Source organism: Apis laboriosa, unplaced genomic scaffold (genome assembly GCF_014066325.1).
Source record: "Apis laboriosa isolate Shangri-la unplaced genomic scaffold, ASM1406632v1 scaffold12_cov154, whole genome shotgun sequence".
NCBI lineage: Eukaryota > Metazoa > Arthropoda > Insecta > Hymenoptera > Apidae > Apis > Apis laboriosa.
This window is the reverse complement of record NW_025221207.1, coordinates 2,086,081-2,106,283: the sequence shown is the minus strand read 5'-3', so window position 1 is coordinate 2,106,283 and position 20,203 is coordinate 2,086,081. Positions and strand designations below refer to the sequence as shown.

At 44.3% G+C, this 20,203-nt stretch overlaps 1 protein-coding gene across 2 annotated transcripts in view; it reads left to right on the top strand.

The window, feature by feature from the left end:
• Positions 1-18,436, top strand: part of LOC122720444 (SAGA-associated factor 29) — a 234,823-nt gene extending 216,387 nt beyond the window's left edge. For both annotated transcript variants that reach the window (XM_043947185.1, XM_043947184.1), the window contains 2 exons: positions 16,608-16,830; positions 17,339-18,436. In XM_043947185.1, coding sequence (XP_043803120.1) covers positions 17,416-18,297 — 882 coding nt within the window. In that variant the 5' untranslated portion in view covers positions 16,608-16,830; positions 17,339-17,415 and the 3' untranslated portion in view covers positions 18,298-18,436. The remainder of the gene's footprint in view (positions 1-16,607; positions 16,831-17,338) is intronic.
• Positions 18,437-20,203: the final 1,767 nt, after the last annotated feature.

Genomic DNA, 20,203 nt, shown 5'->3' with positions numbered 1-20,203 from the left:
AACTCGACCATAAGGGAAGGTTTTAAGCGGGCACGAATTTACGCCCGGCTAATAAAATTACGATTTCATCTCGGCCCGATGAAAAATTGATTTTAACAAGGAACGTGCATATATTCAGAAGAAGGAATATATATATATATATATATACGTATACTTTATTACGGTGTTTTATTATCAGAAAGAATTACGAGAAAGAAAGGATATTTCCTTTGATTAGGCTCGCTTTAGATACCTTCTGGTTCCAAGGAAAGGTGATAATATACGTATATTTCATCTGCTATCTTCTTAAGCCGAAATTTACGAACTTCGATCCGGCCGAGCAGTATCTTACGAATAATCATCCCGAACACACGCGTGTAGGACTGTAATTTCCAATGGGAGTTCGCGAGAACGATAAGAACGGGTCGGCCCATTGGTAGGAGAATTTAAACGAGTTACATTTATCCCCGAGCCTTAATAAAATGTCATTCACGGGTTTATGACTCGAGAAGTACGAAATTCACGATTCGACGTGTAAACAATGGAAAATAACCATGGTCTTTACGAGCAATGGTGTATTTTTCACGGAACGAGAAAATGAAAATCGTTCATTTGTCGCTGGTAAAGAGCATATTATCCTTCGAATGAAAAGGGGATTGAAAGAGAACGATAACGAAAAAAAAAAAAAAAATGCCGAAATATCAGCTGTAAGTGGAATGGACAACAGGAGGAATCTTGAGGAAATTTCAGAAGATTTTTGAGCGCCAATTTTCGTTTACGATTACAACTAGATCTCTTTCTTTTGTTTAGAAAATTCTTAAATCGAGTGATTCCAAAGCTCGTTATAAGGATCTTATTTCGCGCGAGCATAAATTGGCGGTGGCTCGTTTCGAAAATTGCAAACTTGGTCCGAGACGAATCGCGACAATTAAGAGCCGCCGATACGCATACGCGTGCGTTAAAATATTACGTCTGGCCCATTTGTTTGGTACAGCGCGCCGCGCCGCGTTTCGAAACGGTTTCGCGTGTTTGGAGCGTGCGTTTGTCAGTTTCGTCTGTTTCACCTCGTCGGCTTCCCCTCCTCACTGGTGTGTGCGTGTCTGTGCCGAATGAAAAACGGTACGTATCTCATCGGCAACTGACGTGGGTGAACTATAAACGCACGAGCGGACTTTGTTCTGCTCGGATGAACCTTCTCGCGAGGTAATTTCGACGCGGCGGCGCGTATACGCGTGCAAAAAACGCGTAGAAGAATATAAAATCGCCGAGTCAGCGGGTTTAACGATGTCTCTTCTTGCCGCGCACAGATCCATCCGCGATCGGTAATCCCGAAATGCTTTCGCGAAAAGACGCATAAAATGGGGGAGGTAACAGATTAGCTCGATGGCCGCAACAATGGCGGCTTCCCCCTCTCCCTTGGAGTGAACAAGGGATACCTTGATTCGCCGCTCGTAAATTTACCAAGCCGCATACGAGATTATAAACGTTATATTTTGCGCGATGAGTTTCCTACGGATCCTGTTATAACCACTTACGCTGGTTACGCGCCATCGACGGGTTAATAAAATCGAATAATAACCTCCGATTATTTCCATCATCAACGCCGCTCGATCCACCTGTACTCTCTTTTACAATTCATAAACCTGGCACGCGAATGATCGTAAACTTATTTTCACTATTTCAATATTTTTAAAAAAACGTTTTAATTTCTAATCTCTAATAGTCTGGATTCGAGAAGATTAGCAACGCATTTTCCTGCAAAGAGAGAGAGAGAGAGAGAGAGAGAGAGAGAAAGAAGGATTCACTGGGATAGATCGAAGATAGTGGTCCCACGGCGATGTCTCCTTTCCAAGATTTCCTCTCGTAAAGAACGAAATCTTCCACTTTGGTACCTCGGCCGAAGTAACTAAGTATGTAACTAATCACGAGCACCCCTTGTCTCCCCCTTCCCCATTCCTCGCCACTTAAGTCCCGCTCGTCTTCTTTCCTCCTCCCTATCTTCCTTCCTCCTCGAAGCATCGAAGGATCCTCCCCCCCTGTTACAGGGGCCGAAGATACCTCGTCCCATCGGCTTACGTGCACCTGTGTGGATGTAGAGTACGAGCATGTCGTTCGATTAATCTCCGCTAATACCTGCTTGCTACCTCTGCACTCGCCCCCCGCTTCCAAGTCTGTGTGTCGCCACCACCGTAGAGTTAATTTAACCCTGGTGCCTTCTTCATCCGGCTGATCTATCGGTTACTAATGTCTGTTGCTCGCCACCGACTCAGATCAATAATCATTTTCAGAGTCTCTTTCAAGCCAATAAGGAGGAGAGCAGATAATCTCTTTGCGCGGATGCATGCAAATGCGATCGAATCGAGATCATTGCGAAAGAATTACGATTTCGATTTTGAATTAGAATTTTCCAAAAGTAACTCGATTCGTTAAAAATTCTGTGTAAAATTCTAAATTGGCAAATGTTTCTCTCGAGAAACATGAAACACAGTTTCGTCAATCGACGCGTTTAATTCGTGCCGCGAAGCCTTGGTTTCAGGAAGGAAAGTTTGTCCAAGCAACTGCGAACCTTCGTCGTGCATACAACTCGCTATGAGATTGGTGCGTTACGTTAACACGATAGAATGGCAAGAGGGTGACGGCGTGCAAACAGAGAGAGAGAGAGAGAGAGCAGCGCGAGCGCACGACTGTGTTTCCGCGGCTGTTTGTTCTGCGGTTCGACCGTAAACCCTAGCCGGTTATTATTACCAAATTCATGAACCGACTTGGACCCCCTTCGTGACCGACGAACACCTGTATCGCGACGTGGGAACACGTGCCGCGCACTACTTGACACGCGTGCATCTAGTTAATACCACGCATTAACGAGGCGATAATTGACGGCCGAGTGTATCGATTCGAGCCTGTCGACTCGGCCGAGCTCGTGCGCTCGTTACGAGAGAGAGAGAGAAATCGAATGCAACACGCCGCCGTACACCACAGCGCCACCGCGATGTATATACCTCGATTCAATTCGAGAAGGAATGCGCCGCGTGTGTTTCGCGGCAATTTCAGACGAGTATCCTCTCTGAAACTGGGGAAAGCGTCGGAGTAATTTAATGCTCGACGCGGCCGATATCCTACAAAGCAACGGCCGTGTCGCGTATTAATTATCCTGTAATGGGCAGGAAATGTTTGCCAAGTATATCTCGGTTAACGTGAACGATGTTGATTTCCAGGAGAACGAGCTTGATAATTGCGTTCGTGAGTCGCCCGAGGACTAATTGATACTTGTCATAAATCGACTTGCCCCGTAGAGATGCTCGATTACGATAAATTTAATAATGCTAGCCTCGATCTCGTAATAAACTCTGGAGCGAGGAAGAAGATCCCACGTAAGCTACGGCTACGTTTCTATTCCATACATTTACGCGGTCAGCCTTCTCGAAGCGATGATCGAAGAAGAAAGAAAGAAAGAAAGAAAGAAAGAAAGAAAAAAAAAAGAAATTGGAAGGAACTGGTCGATAAATCGGATCGTGTTGGTCGTCGGATGAACGATGTCGCAGGTGCGCGGCTAAAAGGGGACGCGTTAATTGACAAGTGGCGTCAGGGAAACGGAAATTTGCGATAATGGCCGAGGAGAGGAGGCATGGCCACGATGGACGAGGAGCACGGACCGAAAAAAAGGAGGAACAATAAATGAATTCCGTGGGCCAGGAGGTTTTTATCGAGGGCGATACCCACGCTCGGTGCTTTGACTCGTTAGCAGTTAGCAATAACATTCGTTATTTTTATCATATCTCGGTGCCGTTGGCTCCGTAGCCTTTATTTGGGTAGGAACACGTTTTGGTACTCGAGTCTTAAGATACCCGGAGATAGCCGCGCGTGTTGCCCGGACTCTTATATTGCGGCCGCGATATTACCTTTCTACAGGGTGGCGCGGCAGCCAACGATCAAGCTTAAACCGAAATGAAATTCAATGAGAAACCGATTGGTGGCGGTCGCCCGCCTTTTCTCCCTTCCCCGGCCAAATTTATCCGTTTAATAATCACCGCGCGCGAACGAAAAAGGGGAACGGTGCGGTACGGTATGTACGAACGTGCATTCGCTCGCGATACCTCTTCTCACCGTTTAATATATTTATCTTCGATCTCTACGAGTCGCCTAACGATCCACGGCTCCGAGAAGATAATTACTCTTGAGAAATAAACACGTATATACGCGCGCGCGTATATATATACGGGCGATACATTGACGTTTCATAACACGGCGTAAAGATTAATCAAACTTTCTTGACGCGACACGCTTCCTCTTCGCCGCGAGAAAAAGGAGCTCGTTGCTTTTCTTTTCTTTTTTTTTTTTTTCATTCACGTCTCGCGTTTATTGCCTAAATCGCGAACAATAAAACGTCGACGTTGTTTTCGGTTCGGATTTTTCTTCGACGGGTCCCTCTTCTTTTTTTTTTTTTTCCTTTTTCTTTTTTTTTAATCAATGAATCGATCCTCGTACTACGAGGACGCATGTCGAACGAGATTCGCACACGTGTCGACGCGCAGGAAACGAGCAGTTGACATTATCGTAGCGTCGACAAGCTCTCAATTATAATTGAATGAACCGCGACTCTTTTATTTTTTCGGTTATATTCAAATTCGCGAGATAAAGGGAGTCGCGACCGGTATCCAGGGACCGAAAGAAAGAAGGGTCGCGCGATGAGGTGCCAAATCGTTTAATGGGACAACCTGTTAATACGTGACATGTGTAGCCCATACCACATATGGAGTCTTTCATATACATAACCAGTTGGTGTCTCCTCTCGATCCATCTCGTCGAAATATATGTACTCTCTGTGTGCGTTCTAGCATTTCGTTACATCGACACGACCGATCTCTGTCGTGGCTATGATCCATCCGTTATACGGATCGAGACCCCTTAAACCGAGATTCCCAAATCATCCATCCAGTTCTCAAGGGAGCGTTTTCGATCGATGAAATCGATCCAAGTGCTCTAACTTTGGATATAGTTCGTTTCCCTCGAATATCCGCATTTTTTTTTTTTTTTTTTTTTATAACGTACAATAAAGTTTAAACGATTATACGTTTCTCTCAACCGTGTTTCCATCAACCGATGGAATCCCCAAGTTGCCTATTATTCCATTCGTTATTCCTCCACCAGCGAAATTATCGGTGTGTAATTAAGAGAGAGCGTACGGTTGGTCGACCGCGTAACGAATTTCGCCTCGTGTCATTGACGCGCTAATTATTAATCGCGACAACCGCGGACAATGGCCGTTCCTCGAAAACAAAACCGCGTGCTTCTGACGAATTCTCGCAAGAGTGGAACTTTTTACTCATCTATATATAATCTTTATATATATATATTGATTGTATCCTTCCACGAAATAACAATCACGCAATAACACGACCGTGGACCGCGTGGTTCGATCTTGGTCGACGAGCGAGGACGATCTTGAAATGGAAACGCCATTCTTGGCCGATCGAAGGTAGAGAAGAGAAACCCGGGCCGGAAATTAATTTCCAATACAACGCTTGCCTCGCGTTATTCGCTGATTACGATCTCATCGTGGCTTCATCACGATCCATCGTGTATGCAATTCGTGCTAACGACATACGCACACACATACATGCACGTATACAGTGGTGGAACGCTTCCATACGGGGCCGTAGCCCTCTTCTGCCGCATTCTTACGACCCTGTTGCCTCTCGCACGACGCACACGCCTCTGAAAATCCAGCCACAGGACACACGTTGCACGTAACGACGGGGTGTGGCGGTAATAATCACGGCCACTTACCGCGAAGGCGGTTTTTGCACGATCGATCGAGCGCAAATCATACCGTATCTCGGTGATCGTTAGCGCCTCCGTTCGATTTTAAGCGGAGCCGCCCGCAGACAGAGATAGAGGGAGGCGGAAATGTGCCGGTATCGGCGTTTCACACACGCGTCGCTTCGAATTTAATGCGAGGATATCGAGGGTGGTACGATCGATATCGGACCGCTCGGTTGTAAGTCGCAGGAAAATCGGGGCCCTCGATTGCCCCGAGAAGAAAAGTGCGAGCGTTATTGGCTCGATCGATATCTGTCTTGGCGGCGAGCTGGATGTGTGCGTCCAACGACATTGTGCCATTTACATAACGTTAAAAAAATACGAGCAACTTGACGATGAACGCGGTCTGATTAGGGAGGAAGGATCGGTTATTTATTACAGGATTGAATTTTTTTCTTTTATAAATTGCGGAAGTTAATAATAATTGATCGTGTCGACTACTAGCAGACATAAACTCTAGCAGACATTAACCGATTATTTATTGAACACTTATGCAACATGGAAAGGATCAAAGGGGCTAAGTTTTCCGTAAACTTTTAAGATTTATACGGGATAATTTGCGGCTCTCCTGTATTTATCTCCCGGCCAATGTGTGCATTTTTGTTTACGCGATGTTGAACGAGTAATTGGAACTATCTAGACAGATCTGAAAGCGCTAACTTATTACGCTCGAACGAAAGGTCGCATCCCGAGATGTAAGTAATTTGACGGGCTTCTACTTGATTTTAAAGGTTATCTGTAATCGTAAACCGCAAAAGAGTTGAAATACCGCGTTATGGGTATCTTTTTCATCCGCAATTTTTTTCCATTCCGAAAGAAAGCGGCAATCGGAATACTATTATTAAGATTTACCACGAACGATCGTCGCCGGTTCAACGAAATTGCTTCGCGAAAAAGCTTCCAGTACGCGCACAAGGAATCATCTATATCAATCTGGTACGCATACTTTGAACGTGTTTAATTAACTCGTGCGTTTAATTAACTCCAATTAATAAAATCGCCATACGTTGTTACGGAAATGTTATCGAACAATGGGTTCGAAGATTTCACCGACAAACGTACGGCCCTGCAGCCAAGGCGAAGCAACCGCGCCGTAGGTGCGTGAGATCCGTGCGTACGATATATCGGTAGGTGTGCGTGTCTGGACCAGTCAGCTTATAGGTGGGGAGTCATAAATACCGTATTTATTGGGTTTGTAATTGTCGGTAATTAACATGCGCTCACGGGACCCTTTCGCTTTCTTATTACCGTGTCGTGGCTCGTTACAGAAGAGCAAGTGCCTCCGCTTTGCATACGGGCGTCTCAATACCAACCACCGCTTCCTTTCTCTCTTCTTCCACCATTCCACATTTCCTTCCTAGTTTTTCCTTCTGAATTTTACCTCTCTTCCACGCCTCGTTGCCTCCTTTTCTCTTCGCCTATCTCTCTCTCTCTCTCTCTCTCTCTCTCGTTCCATTCGAATCTCTTCTTCTCCCTCCTCCTCATTCCGTTTCTCCTTCCCTCCTTCTCTTCGGGGTGGTATTCGGCATCGATCGACTTATCGATACTCTCGATCGACGATCGGCACGTCGCTTAGAAGGCAGCGCTTAAGGTATATATGACTCGAGGAATTCCTGTAAACGAGCAGCGTGCTCGTATCCCCGGCCGGTTTTACAATGCTATTTATCTCGATGCTCGAGCGGGGAACTCCCTGTCCTCGCTACGCTTTCATGTTTTTAGTTATACGTATTTCTTCTCGAGTTGTTACCCCCGTTCACCCCCTCCTCCCTCCCCCCTCTTCCCTCTTGCGAAAGTATTCTCCTGCTCTCCTATCGCGCCTATACATTACCGTCAACCGGACTCATCCCCGTCTGGAAAGCCTGGTAATTGCATGCATACTATTGACAACGAAATTACCCAACAACGATCCAATTCAGTTTCTCATTACGAGGTCTTCCTTCTCACCTACACAATTACCTCCTCCTTGGTTGTCTGAGATCTAGATCGTTGAGAAGAGAGAGAGAGAGAGAGAGAGAGAAAGAGAAAAAAAAGGAAGAGAAAAAAAAAATCGAGAAAGATACCGATATAAATTATCCTCGAGCCGGAAACTCGCTTAGGCAGACCCGTTTCTTCGTGGACGTTTACACGGTGTCGGTTCGCGGAACGATTAAACTTACAACTTTGTCGATTTTATTGAAATGATGTAATTGAATACCACTCGTGGCGAGACTGGCCGGTTTAAGATCGTGATCTAACTTGGTTGTCGTGATCCGATTGGGAATAATCATAAATCTTTCTCTCTTTTAATTCGTTCTCCGTATCCCTCCCACCCTTTCTCTCTCTCTCTCTCTCTCTCTCTCTTTCTTTCTCTCTCTTTCTCTCTCTGCGGCTGTACCCGTGGTTTTCTCAACTTTGATGAACATCGTTAACTCGTTCCCAGCTCCAGTTCGGTTTCTCGTACTTCCTGATTTTGTTTCGTTCAACTCTCATTCCCTCTCATTCTCTTTCTCCTTCCTCTGTGGTAACTACTTTCATCGATCCAATTCTTCTTCCATGCACGAGGATAGACACAACGGGTTCGAACTGCGGGAGAGGTACGGGCCATTTATAACCGACACCGAGAATTTAAAGTTTCATCTGTATCTGGGATTCGATTTCAACTTGGATATCGTATAAATCCAGGGGCTAAGTGGAGGACCGTGATCTTTTAGTTAGGGAGATGAGAAGGAGAAGGAGAAATCGCTTATCGATCCAGATCCTAGGAGTATTCGAAAACTTTTTCTCTCTCTAGTTCTGTTTAATCGATGAAACACGCGAGAATCTTTCCCCTTGTCCAAGAAAAAAATAAAGGATCGATCTCTGCCGATGATCTTTTTGCTTCTATCTAAGGGAAGATTGGCTACATCGAACGCTGTTAAGATTTGCAAAAAAAAGAAAAAGAAAGGATAAAAAAAAACGAGATTTTCCTGGAGCTTCCCTGTGTACTGTAACTCGTGCTCGCCTTTTCCAGAGCGGATCGCCCCCTTTCATCGCATTCGAAAGAGCTATTTAACGAGAGAAATCTCTGCCGCGTTTCCTTTGACATGCCTGTACGTCGTTTTCTTCTGGTGTGAGGCGTTTGTTCCTTTTTCCTCGATCACAGAAATCCTATCCCATTCCGTGACTCGAATGGAGGATACTCGCCTTTATGGGTAAATCTTATTGTCAAGTGAAAGATATCTTCGGCTTTGACACACTAGAACTATCTTCATACCTTTCTCTGTTACCTCGATCTTTTTCATTTTTCAAAAATCGACTCAATGAAATTCCATTCCGTTAATATCTCAATTCGAGTGAACGTAGCTACTATATACAAGTGTCTTATTCTATAGGATATTGTAAATAATCATGGATCCTAATTATCATGTTTTGCATCATTAGTGTTACCATTTTCTTGTCACATTTTCTAAAAAAAGGAAAAAAAAGAAAAGAAAGAAAGTCTATCACTAAACATTTCAATCATTACCATATGAGAAACTACGGAAAGCGTTTAAAGCGTCAATTTCACAGGAACGTCCTGTGTCATGCGCGAGAAGGCTTTTAACAAGCTCGTCTGAATTATTACAGCAAACCGTAGGGGGGAGAGGGTATCGCGGGTCGAGGTTGATTGTCAACCGACCCGAAGTTTAACGCCGCTTGAATATCCACGGCGAAAGGCTTACATAGAGAGGTACGATAGCGGAGGTGAGGGGTGGCCCGTACCAATTTGCAGTTTGTTCGATGTCTCGAGGTCTTTCTCCGTGTCTCGACAGGGTTGACTGGCTGACAAGCACGACAGGCCGAGGCCGGTGTGTAAGCAAGCAAAACGGGCGGCTAAATAAAGAGGGGTGGATGAGTCTTCTCCACGAGGAGGCGAATTTCGAGAAGGGTAGTTCCCGTGGTATGAGGTTGGGATGGAGGAAAGTCGGGGAGAAATTGATGTTAGCCGTTTGCATTTATTATTAATACGCTCGTCGACCTGTCACCGGGGGCTAACGTGTCAGTCCGACGACGTTTCAACCCCTCTTTCGCGTACCCTCTTCTCCTGTCCCGGACTTTCCCGATGGACGTACGTACTCTCCTTCTCTTCTTTCTCTTTTTCTCGGTGTCAATCCACCGTAATATCGAGAGAGAGAGAGAAAAGTGGAAAAGGTCGGATTAATTATTCAAGTGCAGCTAAATCGCGCCACACCGCTTAAAATAATCCGCGGACCCTCGAATATTCGAAGCTTTTCCCATTCGTGACAGTCACGCGATCGCGTTTCCGTTTGAAGTGCTATAAGAATAAACGATCCAATTAAAAGCGAATTAAGTGAAATCAATAAGGGAAATCATTTACATTAAATTGGAGGCAACGGCTTGGAATAAAGGGAATAATATTACCGAGCTCGGGACCAAACCTCGAAATTCTCTCTCCCGTCGTACAGTGCCTCGATATTTATAAGCATCGAAAGGATTCTAGTAATCTATCGTGTTCCATTTTTTTTTTTTCTTTTTACGATGAGATACGCTATTTGTCGAAATAATAATTCCATACGGATTCTATTCGATAACGCTTCTCGTAGAAACACGTTTCTTGCGTAAACACCAGCCAGGGATTAATCGATCGTTCACACGCGCACCCCGCGATGTGACGTAACTCGGAGAAATCGATTCCGACAGAGGACGTCGCGTGGAGGGATCGACGGTTAAGACAGCGTCAATTCAATCGCGTTAATGCCCCCGTTCTTGAATTATACAGCCACTCGTCGAGCATCCTCGAGAGGATAAAAATAGCGTATCCAGAATTCTGGCATCCTTCGAGCGGACATTGTCGTAAATCAAACGTCACCGAGATCCTGAGGAGCTCGTTTATGGGTTCGATCCCCCATATCGTTCTTTTCCCATCAAGGATGTAGCACGAAATCTCCACTGAGATATGATAAACGGCCTCGTATATCTTATCAGGGCACGTGCACCGGATTACGTAAAAGGAAACGTTTCATTTGGAACGTGTTCTTTACGCCCGTCGCAGACCGGAAGCGAGATAATTCAGATAAAGGGTGCAAATTCGAGCCACGCTTATGCTAATTCACTTATTTCCATATCGCGTCGAGTATCATAAAAATCATTTCGTTTCCTCTTTCTTTCTTTCTTTTTTTCTTTCTTTCTTTCTTTCTTCTTTTTTCTCTTTTTTCTTCCCCCCTTGCGCCATTAGCCTGAACAAATACGATAGGAGGAGCGCGATAGCGAATAATGAAAGAGGCAAGTGCTTAAAAGGACTCGGACTGTTTCTATTTAAATGATCTCTCCGCGAGTTCTCCTCCCTCGTGCCTCCCGATCCCGCGAAGGAAAATGTAAATCCGTTCGGCGGCGCAGTTCATTTTCATCACACCTCGCTCTGTTATTGCGCCAACGGAATCGCGAATAAGATATTCCAGATAGCCGATAATACGGGCCGATACCGCGAAATGGTAATTTGCTTGATTTCAGATGCGAGCAGTTCTAACATTAGGCCCCCGATACGTGTTTCCAACCGATGAAAGAGACGATAACGCTTATAACGGGGGAGAACAAATGGCGGAGATCCCGCTTTTAGACAATTTCTATACGCGAATTCAATTTTCTTATGATTTCTTGAAATATATCCATCTATATCATATATATATATCTCTGTTCATATCTCTTCGAAACAAATGTATCTAATGTGACCCGCGTGTACATACGTTTATTACCATTCATCACGAATATTATTAATCCCGGGAATATTTCTATCCCGTGAAATACAATCGTCAGAAATCGGTTTTACGACGGATCGAGGATAAAAGGAAATCGTGACGCTTCGAATGCTAATTTTCACTCACCTCTCGCACCTAGTTAACCGCGAGTGAAAAGCCAAACACGATCGCGGATTCGTTTTCTCGGCTGCAAACTTCTCGTTTGACAAACGAGCCGAGTTCGAAAACAAAAGGAAGAGAAAGAGAAAACACGTAAGTCACGAGGCAACGATTTCCCTTCTTAAGTCTACGCGTGTACCAGAGAGAGACAGGGAGAGAAAGAAAGGGAAAGAGAAAGAGAGAGGGTTACAGATTCGATTTACGAGCTGAATTCCTCGGGACTCGGTTCTTCCTGTCTCGAAACGAGCGCGGCAACAAACGTTGCGCTGCGTTTGACATTTCCATTCCGCGCGAGGATTTGTTTGAAATATCGTTTATGCCGTCCTGGTATCCGGCATCGCGGCCGGATTAACGGCTGCAACAGGTCGTTAAGTCGGCCGTTGCGATATTAGATGAAAATCGAGAGACAGAGAGAGAGAGGCCGATCGTACGCGACCCGGTACATCGTTCGATCGAACGATCGACTTGTGTTCGACGCTTGTCCTCGATTTATGCGATAGATCCCCCCCTCCTCCACGATCCCTCTTTCGCAGCCGTGATTCTTTGTTTCCCTCCGTGTTTTCAGACTGTTCTGGTTCGTGCGCTCGCCGCATAAATGTCACGGGTGCAATGATAAATTTTAAGCGCGCCGCTTGACGCGTTACGCCGACGTTCTTCGCCTCTCGTTCCACGCTGCTCGTTCCGTCTATCGAACAATGGTATTGTTTGCGTGTTGCCTTTGGGAAAAAAATCACGTCGAGTAGTATTCTTTTTGATGAAAGAAATTGGAAGTGCGAGCAATTAAAAAGTCGAACGGAGGCTGTATACGAGGGTATACAGTATGTCTCCGTTTATAGGTTTCGCTATCGACAGTGTTTCGTATTTATTCAGGTGTCGTGTAATTTAGAAAGGAAAATGTACAATTGTACGATTGATACGATGGAAACGAAACAACTCGTTATTTAATTAAGTTTAAATATACTTTGAGTTTTGTCGAACGTGACTGCTTGGAATAATCGAACGAATGTTATGAATGCTTCGAATTCTATGATGTATCCGATTTATCTCGATAACCATTTGTACAATTTATCAATTAATAACGATGAATCGATACACAGCTACGATATTATATCATTACAAACCTTTTTTTTTTTTATTATTATTAATTTCAAAACCTCGTATGAAATAGATACTATAATGACTTGTAATTACAATTTCCTTGTAAAACTTGTTACGTGTCGTGCAACGGAATTTATTAGTGCCAAGTAACACTTGTAACGTTCCGCTAATATCTAATATTAGTTAGATCGTGCAACAAGTGTCTCGATTAATCACAGTGGAAAATATTAATTTTCAAATCAACAGTATCCGACTTGCCACACCGCACTTATTATATTATCTTTTTCTTTTTTTTTTTTTTTTTTCAGTCATAGAAGGTTTGGAAGGCTAACGTTCTACGCGACCATGTTGCAAGAAGAAATTAATTGAATTAAACGTGTCACGCGTTCTCGTTTCTTCCAACGATCGTTACGTTCGTTCGATCGATACGAAACGAAATATCATATGGCGCGGATAGGGTGGCAAAGTGGATAGCATTGTGCGCACGATTCCACCCCGGGGCCCGACATCTCCTTACGCCTCGTTAGACGCCTTGTTTCGCGCCTCGAAAATGCACGTACGAGTGTACACGATGTAATACCGCGGATTGTGACTGGTAAGCTCGTCGCCTTTCATAATACTGGTTTTAATGGCCCATTCCAGGCCCCGCCCAGAGGCTGCGGAGCAAAAAGGAATTGATTTTCACGCCGGCTACTCGACGAGGAAGCGAGAATCTCAACGATGCCCACGAATGGCTCGCATTCGCCGGCAAATTCGCTCGTTAATGCGTCGCGTTAAGGAAAGAATCGGTTGCGCGGTGATCGAGTTAATAAACCGTGTAAAATATTTTACACGGATAATCTCTCGAAAAGGAACGCTCAAGATCCTCGTTAATTAAAGAGAAAACGGGGAGGGAAATTATCTCGACCGGGAGGGATCGTACGCGCTCCGGTGATCATAGTGTCCCGCCCATTAGAACGATATTTTATGCCTAATTGATGCAAAGTAAGTCGTCGTAAGAACGTCTGCTCGATTTGAATTGTTAATCTTGCCAAGAACGCAACCCCATTGATGTCTAATTATCATGTACACGAGCGATTCAATGGCATCATAGAGCAACCTATGAATCATATTTAAAGACAAATGAATTTCTCGGCATTATATGCAAAACATTGTGCGCTGGAAGGGTTGAGGAGAGGGGCCGTTATCAGCGCGGGATTTTGCCGCGGTAAAAGTACGCGCGGTAAAAGCGCGCCAGTAAGCTAGTCAATAATTATCCAGGCGGCCACGGCGGCAATAAATCAATGCTTAGAAACAAAATGACAGGGACGATGGCCGTTGATAATACACGTGTATGTACGAATGTACGCTAATTGCACGAGCCGGCCGAGATATATGTATACATACGACGAGCTACACGGGATTAAACTAGCCCTCCCGCTATATCCTGCTGATTTCAGACGTTGTAGGTATCCGTCTTGCATAACGCGCGCGCGCGCGCGCGCATTCGTGGTGTTGCAATAAACATTGCAAAGTTATAATGCCGCCGCTACAGGCTGCGAGAGAATTTACTCGACGACCGTGCAAACGCTCGTTCGAAGGGGTACCTGGTAAATTTTCGACGTCCTTCGATCATTAGGACGTACGTTTCGCGAGGGAAGATGGATTCTCTCGTTTCTCGCACGATACGAGAGAATTATATACGTAAGATGTAAGCTCAATGAAACGTGATCGTCATATGTGGGAAAATGGTGCCAACGATAAAATGGAATTAATATTACGCGAGAGTTAAAAGACAGACGCTATCGATCAACCGAATCCGGGATAATCTATTAGAGTTTAATATCCAGTAATAATAAAGTCGGATCATTTATTGTTTTCTCCGTTTACGAGCAAATAATTTGTTCCCGGCGTTTCATTACAAATGGACGTGGTAGAGAGATAAATCAAAAGAGTAATAATTATAAGTCAGAAGGAAGGAGAGAGAGAGAGAGAGAGAGAGAGAGAGAGAGAGAGAGAGAGAGAGAGAGAAAGAGAATTTCTTAAGAAACTCGTGACTATGATGTTTGGAGAGTTAACGTACTCCATGCGTCAAAGTCATCGTCGCAAATGAATTTTTTATCGGATGATTATGATCTTTTTTTTTTTTTTTTTTTTATTTTTAACAGCCACGTTTCATTGAAAATACTTTAAATAATACCGTGTGCGCAAAAATGATCGGTGTTATTTTTGTACGGAAGCGAACAATGGCTTCTGTTCTATAGAAGCGACCAGGTATAAATAACGTATCGCCCCTATGTATAGCCCTTTTGTCCTGTATCGTGCCGTGTCACCTAATCATTATTGCAACTATCTGGGAAAGAATACTTATAGCTGCTATAATACAATACGCTTGCATCAATCTGTGTTGAATTTACCTGTGTCAAAAATAGAGAAACGAGAGAGGGAGAAAAAAGTCCGTTTCTATATTTAAATTACAAACTTTACAGTAAAAATAAAACGATCCTCTCTCATTTTTTCGATCCATTCAATCGTACTTTACTTACTTCATTTATTATACCTAACTATTTTCCTGATCTTTATTCAACGATCCACGAGTTTTATTCCACGTACCGCAATGCAAATTTTCCAAAATAACAAAATAAGGTTCCAATCCACGCGACCTGGGACGCATTGTTCGCGCCGCTTGGGAACAGGTTGGGAATCGGCAACGATTTCAGGTTGACGTGCGTGCGTAAGGGCCACGTACGCGCCACCGGCACGCGTGACACGCATCTCATTGCGAATAGGTCACGGAGTTCGTAAGAACTCGACTACCTTGCGTTTATAGTGCGGTCACGGTGGAGCGCAGCGATCGTTTTCTTGCGCCAGTTGTTCATCAGATTCTCCACTGAAGGAACGTCGACGCCGAACGACGCGAAACGCGTCGCTATCCGATGATGCACACCGCCTCTGATGTGTAATGATCGGATCGGAACCGAGTACATCATCCGCGAGCTAACAACAAGAACGATAGCTTTTTCGCGCTCGATGATTTACGAATCGACGCATCGAATGAATGTATAAAATATTAAAAATTGATTATTTTTGTCGAAGATATGCAGCTCAATTGCAGCGATAACTTTCGTTATTGAAGTTTTGGGATGGTTTATCGATCTGATTTTGCAGAGTAATAAATATTAATATATATATATATATATATATATATATATATATGGAAGATGAGTGAAATTCGAAATTTGAATTTACAAAATTGAGTTTACTAAAGAAACGAACTCGCGTGTGGAAATTTCTTAGATTTTTACAAAGATTTAGAATACAATGGAAGAATGCAATATCTCTACGGATGTTTGTATTTTTCATAAGAAATTCGTGCTTTTTTATTAAAATTTACAAACAATTCTGGCCTGGCTGGAAAACAACGAAAGATCCACTTTATATTCTTGAGATAGGTTGTAACCGATGTTACAACGGATAGAACGGAAGATGAAATTGTAGCGGATTTTACCCAGGCCCCTTTGTACGGATTTGTAGCAAAGTGCATGTAAACAGAAATATTCGTAAAACGTTGCAATTTCTCGGTTCCGTTTGCTGGAATATCTGAAAATCTGCAATAATGTTATATTTATTTCGAGCACCTTGTTTTCGTGCATCACGAATAACCGTTATTCGTGTTGTCAATTTGTAAAATCATATTGTTAATCCCACGTTATACGCGTTTATATTTCATTTTATAACTGGAATTTCACGTGTACGAGCTTAACAATACATTTCATATAATTCATAAATCATTAACGAGAAATTCAACGAGATAGAGATTATACGTTGAAATGGACAAAATTATTGCCACTTCGATAGTTGGAGCATTTGCCGGAAGGTGGCAGCACAACCTTAGCCAAGATCACTACGCTATGTCGCAAACATAGATGGTGGGAGAAGCAGTATGGCGCAGAAGCGTGGCCGCAGTCGATTGTGCGACGTTGAGTTGGTTAGTGCCGCCTGTAACTTCGTGTTAGAAAGGCGAGTATTCAACGGTTTTCTTCCACCAATTGACACCACGGATTTTCTTGTGTGAAATGAGGTACGTAACTCGTTTGTATTTTTTTGTAACGATCATCTTCAAGCGTGCTTTTATCGATCCATCAGCCTGGCTGTTTGACCGGTTCCTCTAGCAATTACGCGAAGAAATTAGTTCGTTTTTTGTAAGTTTCTGTCGTTGAGTGATAATTTCATAGCGACATTTATCCAAGCTAATCTTTATTAATAAGCCAATTTGTTATGTATCTAACGTACTATTAGAGTTTCATTGATAAAATAACGACATATGGTTGCCTTGTAGCTCATCGCGTTTTATGTCGAGATTCAACCATAAACGTCGCGAGTTCAAACCTTCTCCCAAAGCGGGAAGTTTTTTTACGTTTCTTTTTCGTCACCATTCATTTAACCTTTTCGGTAGTATATCTCGTATATTACGAAATATCTATATACGTATAGCTTAATATGTAAATAATATAACGCGTAATTTATATTATAACTATATTCATTACTAAACACAAGATAACAACAATTTCACGCATTTTCGTTCACAGATTACCTATCCATAGGCAGAAAATGAAAACATAAATAAAACGTTGCGCGTAACTGTTTTGGATCGAAATAATTGAAAATGCCGTTCACAGCGGACGCTGCGGCCAGCCAGATACAGGAACGATTGAAGAACTTATACCACCTGGTACACGAAATCGAAACGCAACGGGTACGTTCGGAGCACAATCTGAACAACATTATAAAGACTTACGAGAAGGTGACTCCGGAAGACAAAGTGTCTCCCTATTACCAGCAAAAATTGAAGAACCTCTACAACGCGGCAATAGGTGATTCCCAACAGGAGGAAGAAATATTGCGTAAAGCTTTAGGAAAAATCAACGAAATTCGAGCAATTAGGAACGAGCGGCGAATACAGGCACGTAATGCGGGGAACAAAGAAACCATTCGCCGAGGTGCGTTGATGAAGATGCTGCTGAGCACCGCACAGACGCTCCCTCTGTACGTGGGCAAAACACCAGGGGCGAAACCACCCCCTCTTTGCGGAGCGATCCCGGCGGAGCCTACGTATATCGCGAAAATGGGAGACATGGTCGCAGCCCTGGTCAAAGGTTCGGAGGAAGAGGAGAACTGGATCTTGGCAGAGGTGGTGCAGTTCAATCCAACTACGAACAAATACGAAGTGGACGATATCGACGAGGAACAAAAGGACAGGCACACGTTGTCGAGACGAAGAGTGGTGCCTCTTCCATTGATGAGGGCTAATCCAGAAACGGATCCCCACGCTCTCTTCCCCAAAGGTTCTATCGTGATGGCGTTGTATCCTCAAACGACCTGCTTCTACAAAGCGGTGGTGAACCAGCTGCCTACCACGGCCACCGAGGAATACGAAGTCTTGTTCGAGGACGCGACATACGCGGACGGATACTCCCCACCTTTGAATGTCGCGCAACGTTACGTAATCTCTATCAAGGAGAGCAAGAAGAACAAAAGCCAATGTTAACGGACGATCTATTCTCGCGTCAGTATTATATACCCGACGATTGTTTGTACCACTACCAATGAGTACAAATGTTCGTTTTTGTACAAGAGACTGCACTGATTACTTATATAATAAACGTTATAACGATTTTCGATAATAATCGGCCCATCATCGCCAATCGAACAAGCGAACATTCACTCTCGCTATCCTCGTCTTTATTACTCGTCCAACTCCTTAAATAGAAACCGTTGTTCGAACTCGTAACTTTATTTTCGATGTAATTATCCCCTTGTTGCGTGCGTATCGATATTTTTTTATCGAAATCATACGGTTTGTCGTTAAGCCGTGGGGCCGTGATCGAAGGAAATAAGCACGTACTGACAGTTGGGATCACCCGTTTCCGCGATACTCTTGCTACGCCGATGGTAATTGGCGTAGATTATATAACGATAATAGCGGCATTCTTGTACACGAGGGTGGATCTTAACCTGGACTGGTCTGACCTTTCGTGGAATCGATCCTCCGTGACTCCTTTTCGAGCCGAGTAATTTCTTCCTGTACGGAATAAGTCTTCTTTTTCGTACTGACGTGACCAAGACAGAGAGCAGAGAGAGAAAGAGAGAGAGGGAGAGGGAAAGAAAAAGAGATTTTTGGTGGCCCGCAGGATTTTGGAGGAGGGGAAGAGGGGGAATGAATTCGACGCGAGACTGAAAGGCGAGCCGCCTGGTTCGCCATCGAAAAAGGGACGCAGAACGAAAGAGAGTGGCGTGCAATAATTGATTCCATAATCGGTGGCTGCCGCCAGACATCAAAGTGGCTCGATACCCGGTTCCAACCCCTAGCAGACTGACCGGCCCAATCTTCATTCATTATTTAACTTAACTAGTCCTGCTCGAAGTATCATAAAAAAGCGGCTCCGCTTTCGTCGCGTCGACACGTACTTTGCCGGATTTCTTCCTTGAAATTGCTCGAATCGCATCGACGATCCTTTTCAATAAAGCATTCTCGTTAAGGATGAGAGAATGTAAGCGTATATACAGTTATGAAAATTATTACTAATTACTCATTGCATCATTCGTTCTAGGAGCGAATAATGGAAAATAAATGAACAACCACGTACGCAAATTTATTATTATATCGACGAGAAAGATAGCCTCTTTTCGAAGCGCTATACCTAACCTCTTCGAAGTAACGGGCAGCGGCGACGTGTGAAGCCATTTTCAGTCGCGGAATTAATTCAACCATCGCGATTAGCTTTCGCGACGTGGGCGAATTCTGAACGACTTGCGCAACGGTCGGCCACGTGTACGCATATAGACACACGTTCCTGTCCCTATCTCGAAGGAAAGTCGAGCTAATCGAACCTCCACGAGCCACGAGTTCCTGCGGCTGCTAGCTGATACAAGTGGATTCGAAGCATGCAAGCGACCGGAAGCTAAAACGAACTTGCACCAGGGCACGCAAGCCTTCCTTTCCACCCCCGCTTCGAACACACGCTTTCGCTCCTTCCTCCTCGTTCCACCCTTCCTTCCATTCGTTCCACGTTCTCAGTTATCTCGGGCAATTCCTCTTCCAGGCGGTTTTCGCCCTTCTTACTTTTCTTTTCTTTTCCCCCCTCCCACCCTCTCCTCCATTTCACGCCCCAACCCGATGTTCTCGCCGCGCAAACCGATCCCGACCCGGTCCTCCCAACCCTCCAATAATGGCGCGCTGTATTTTTCTTTCGCCACCTCGTAATTACCGGCCGTGCACCGGCGAGAATATTTTATTTCGCTTCGAAACGATCGATCCCACCGAGCCTGGTATCTGTCACTGCGGTTCGCCGCCCGAGCGCTTCCGCCATTCGCTCCCGGCCATCATTAGTCTTCCTTTCGATAAATTGGCGGCCAGATGCGACCCCGTCGAGGTGTCACCTTTGCGGCTTCGC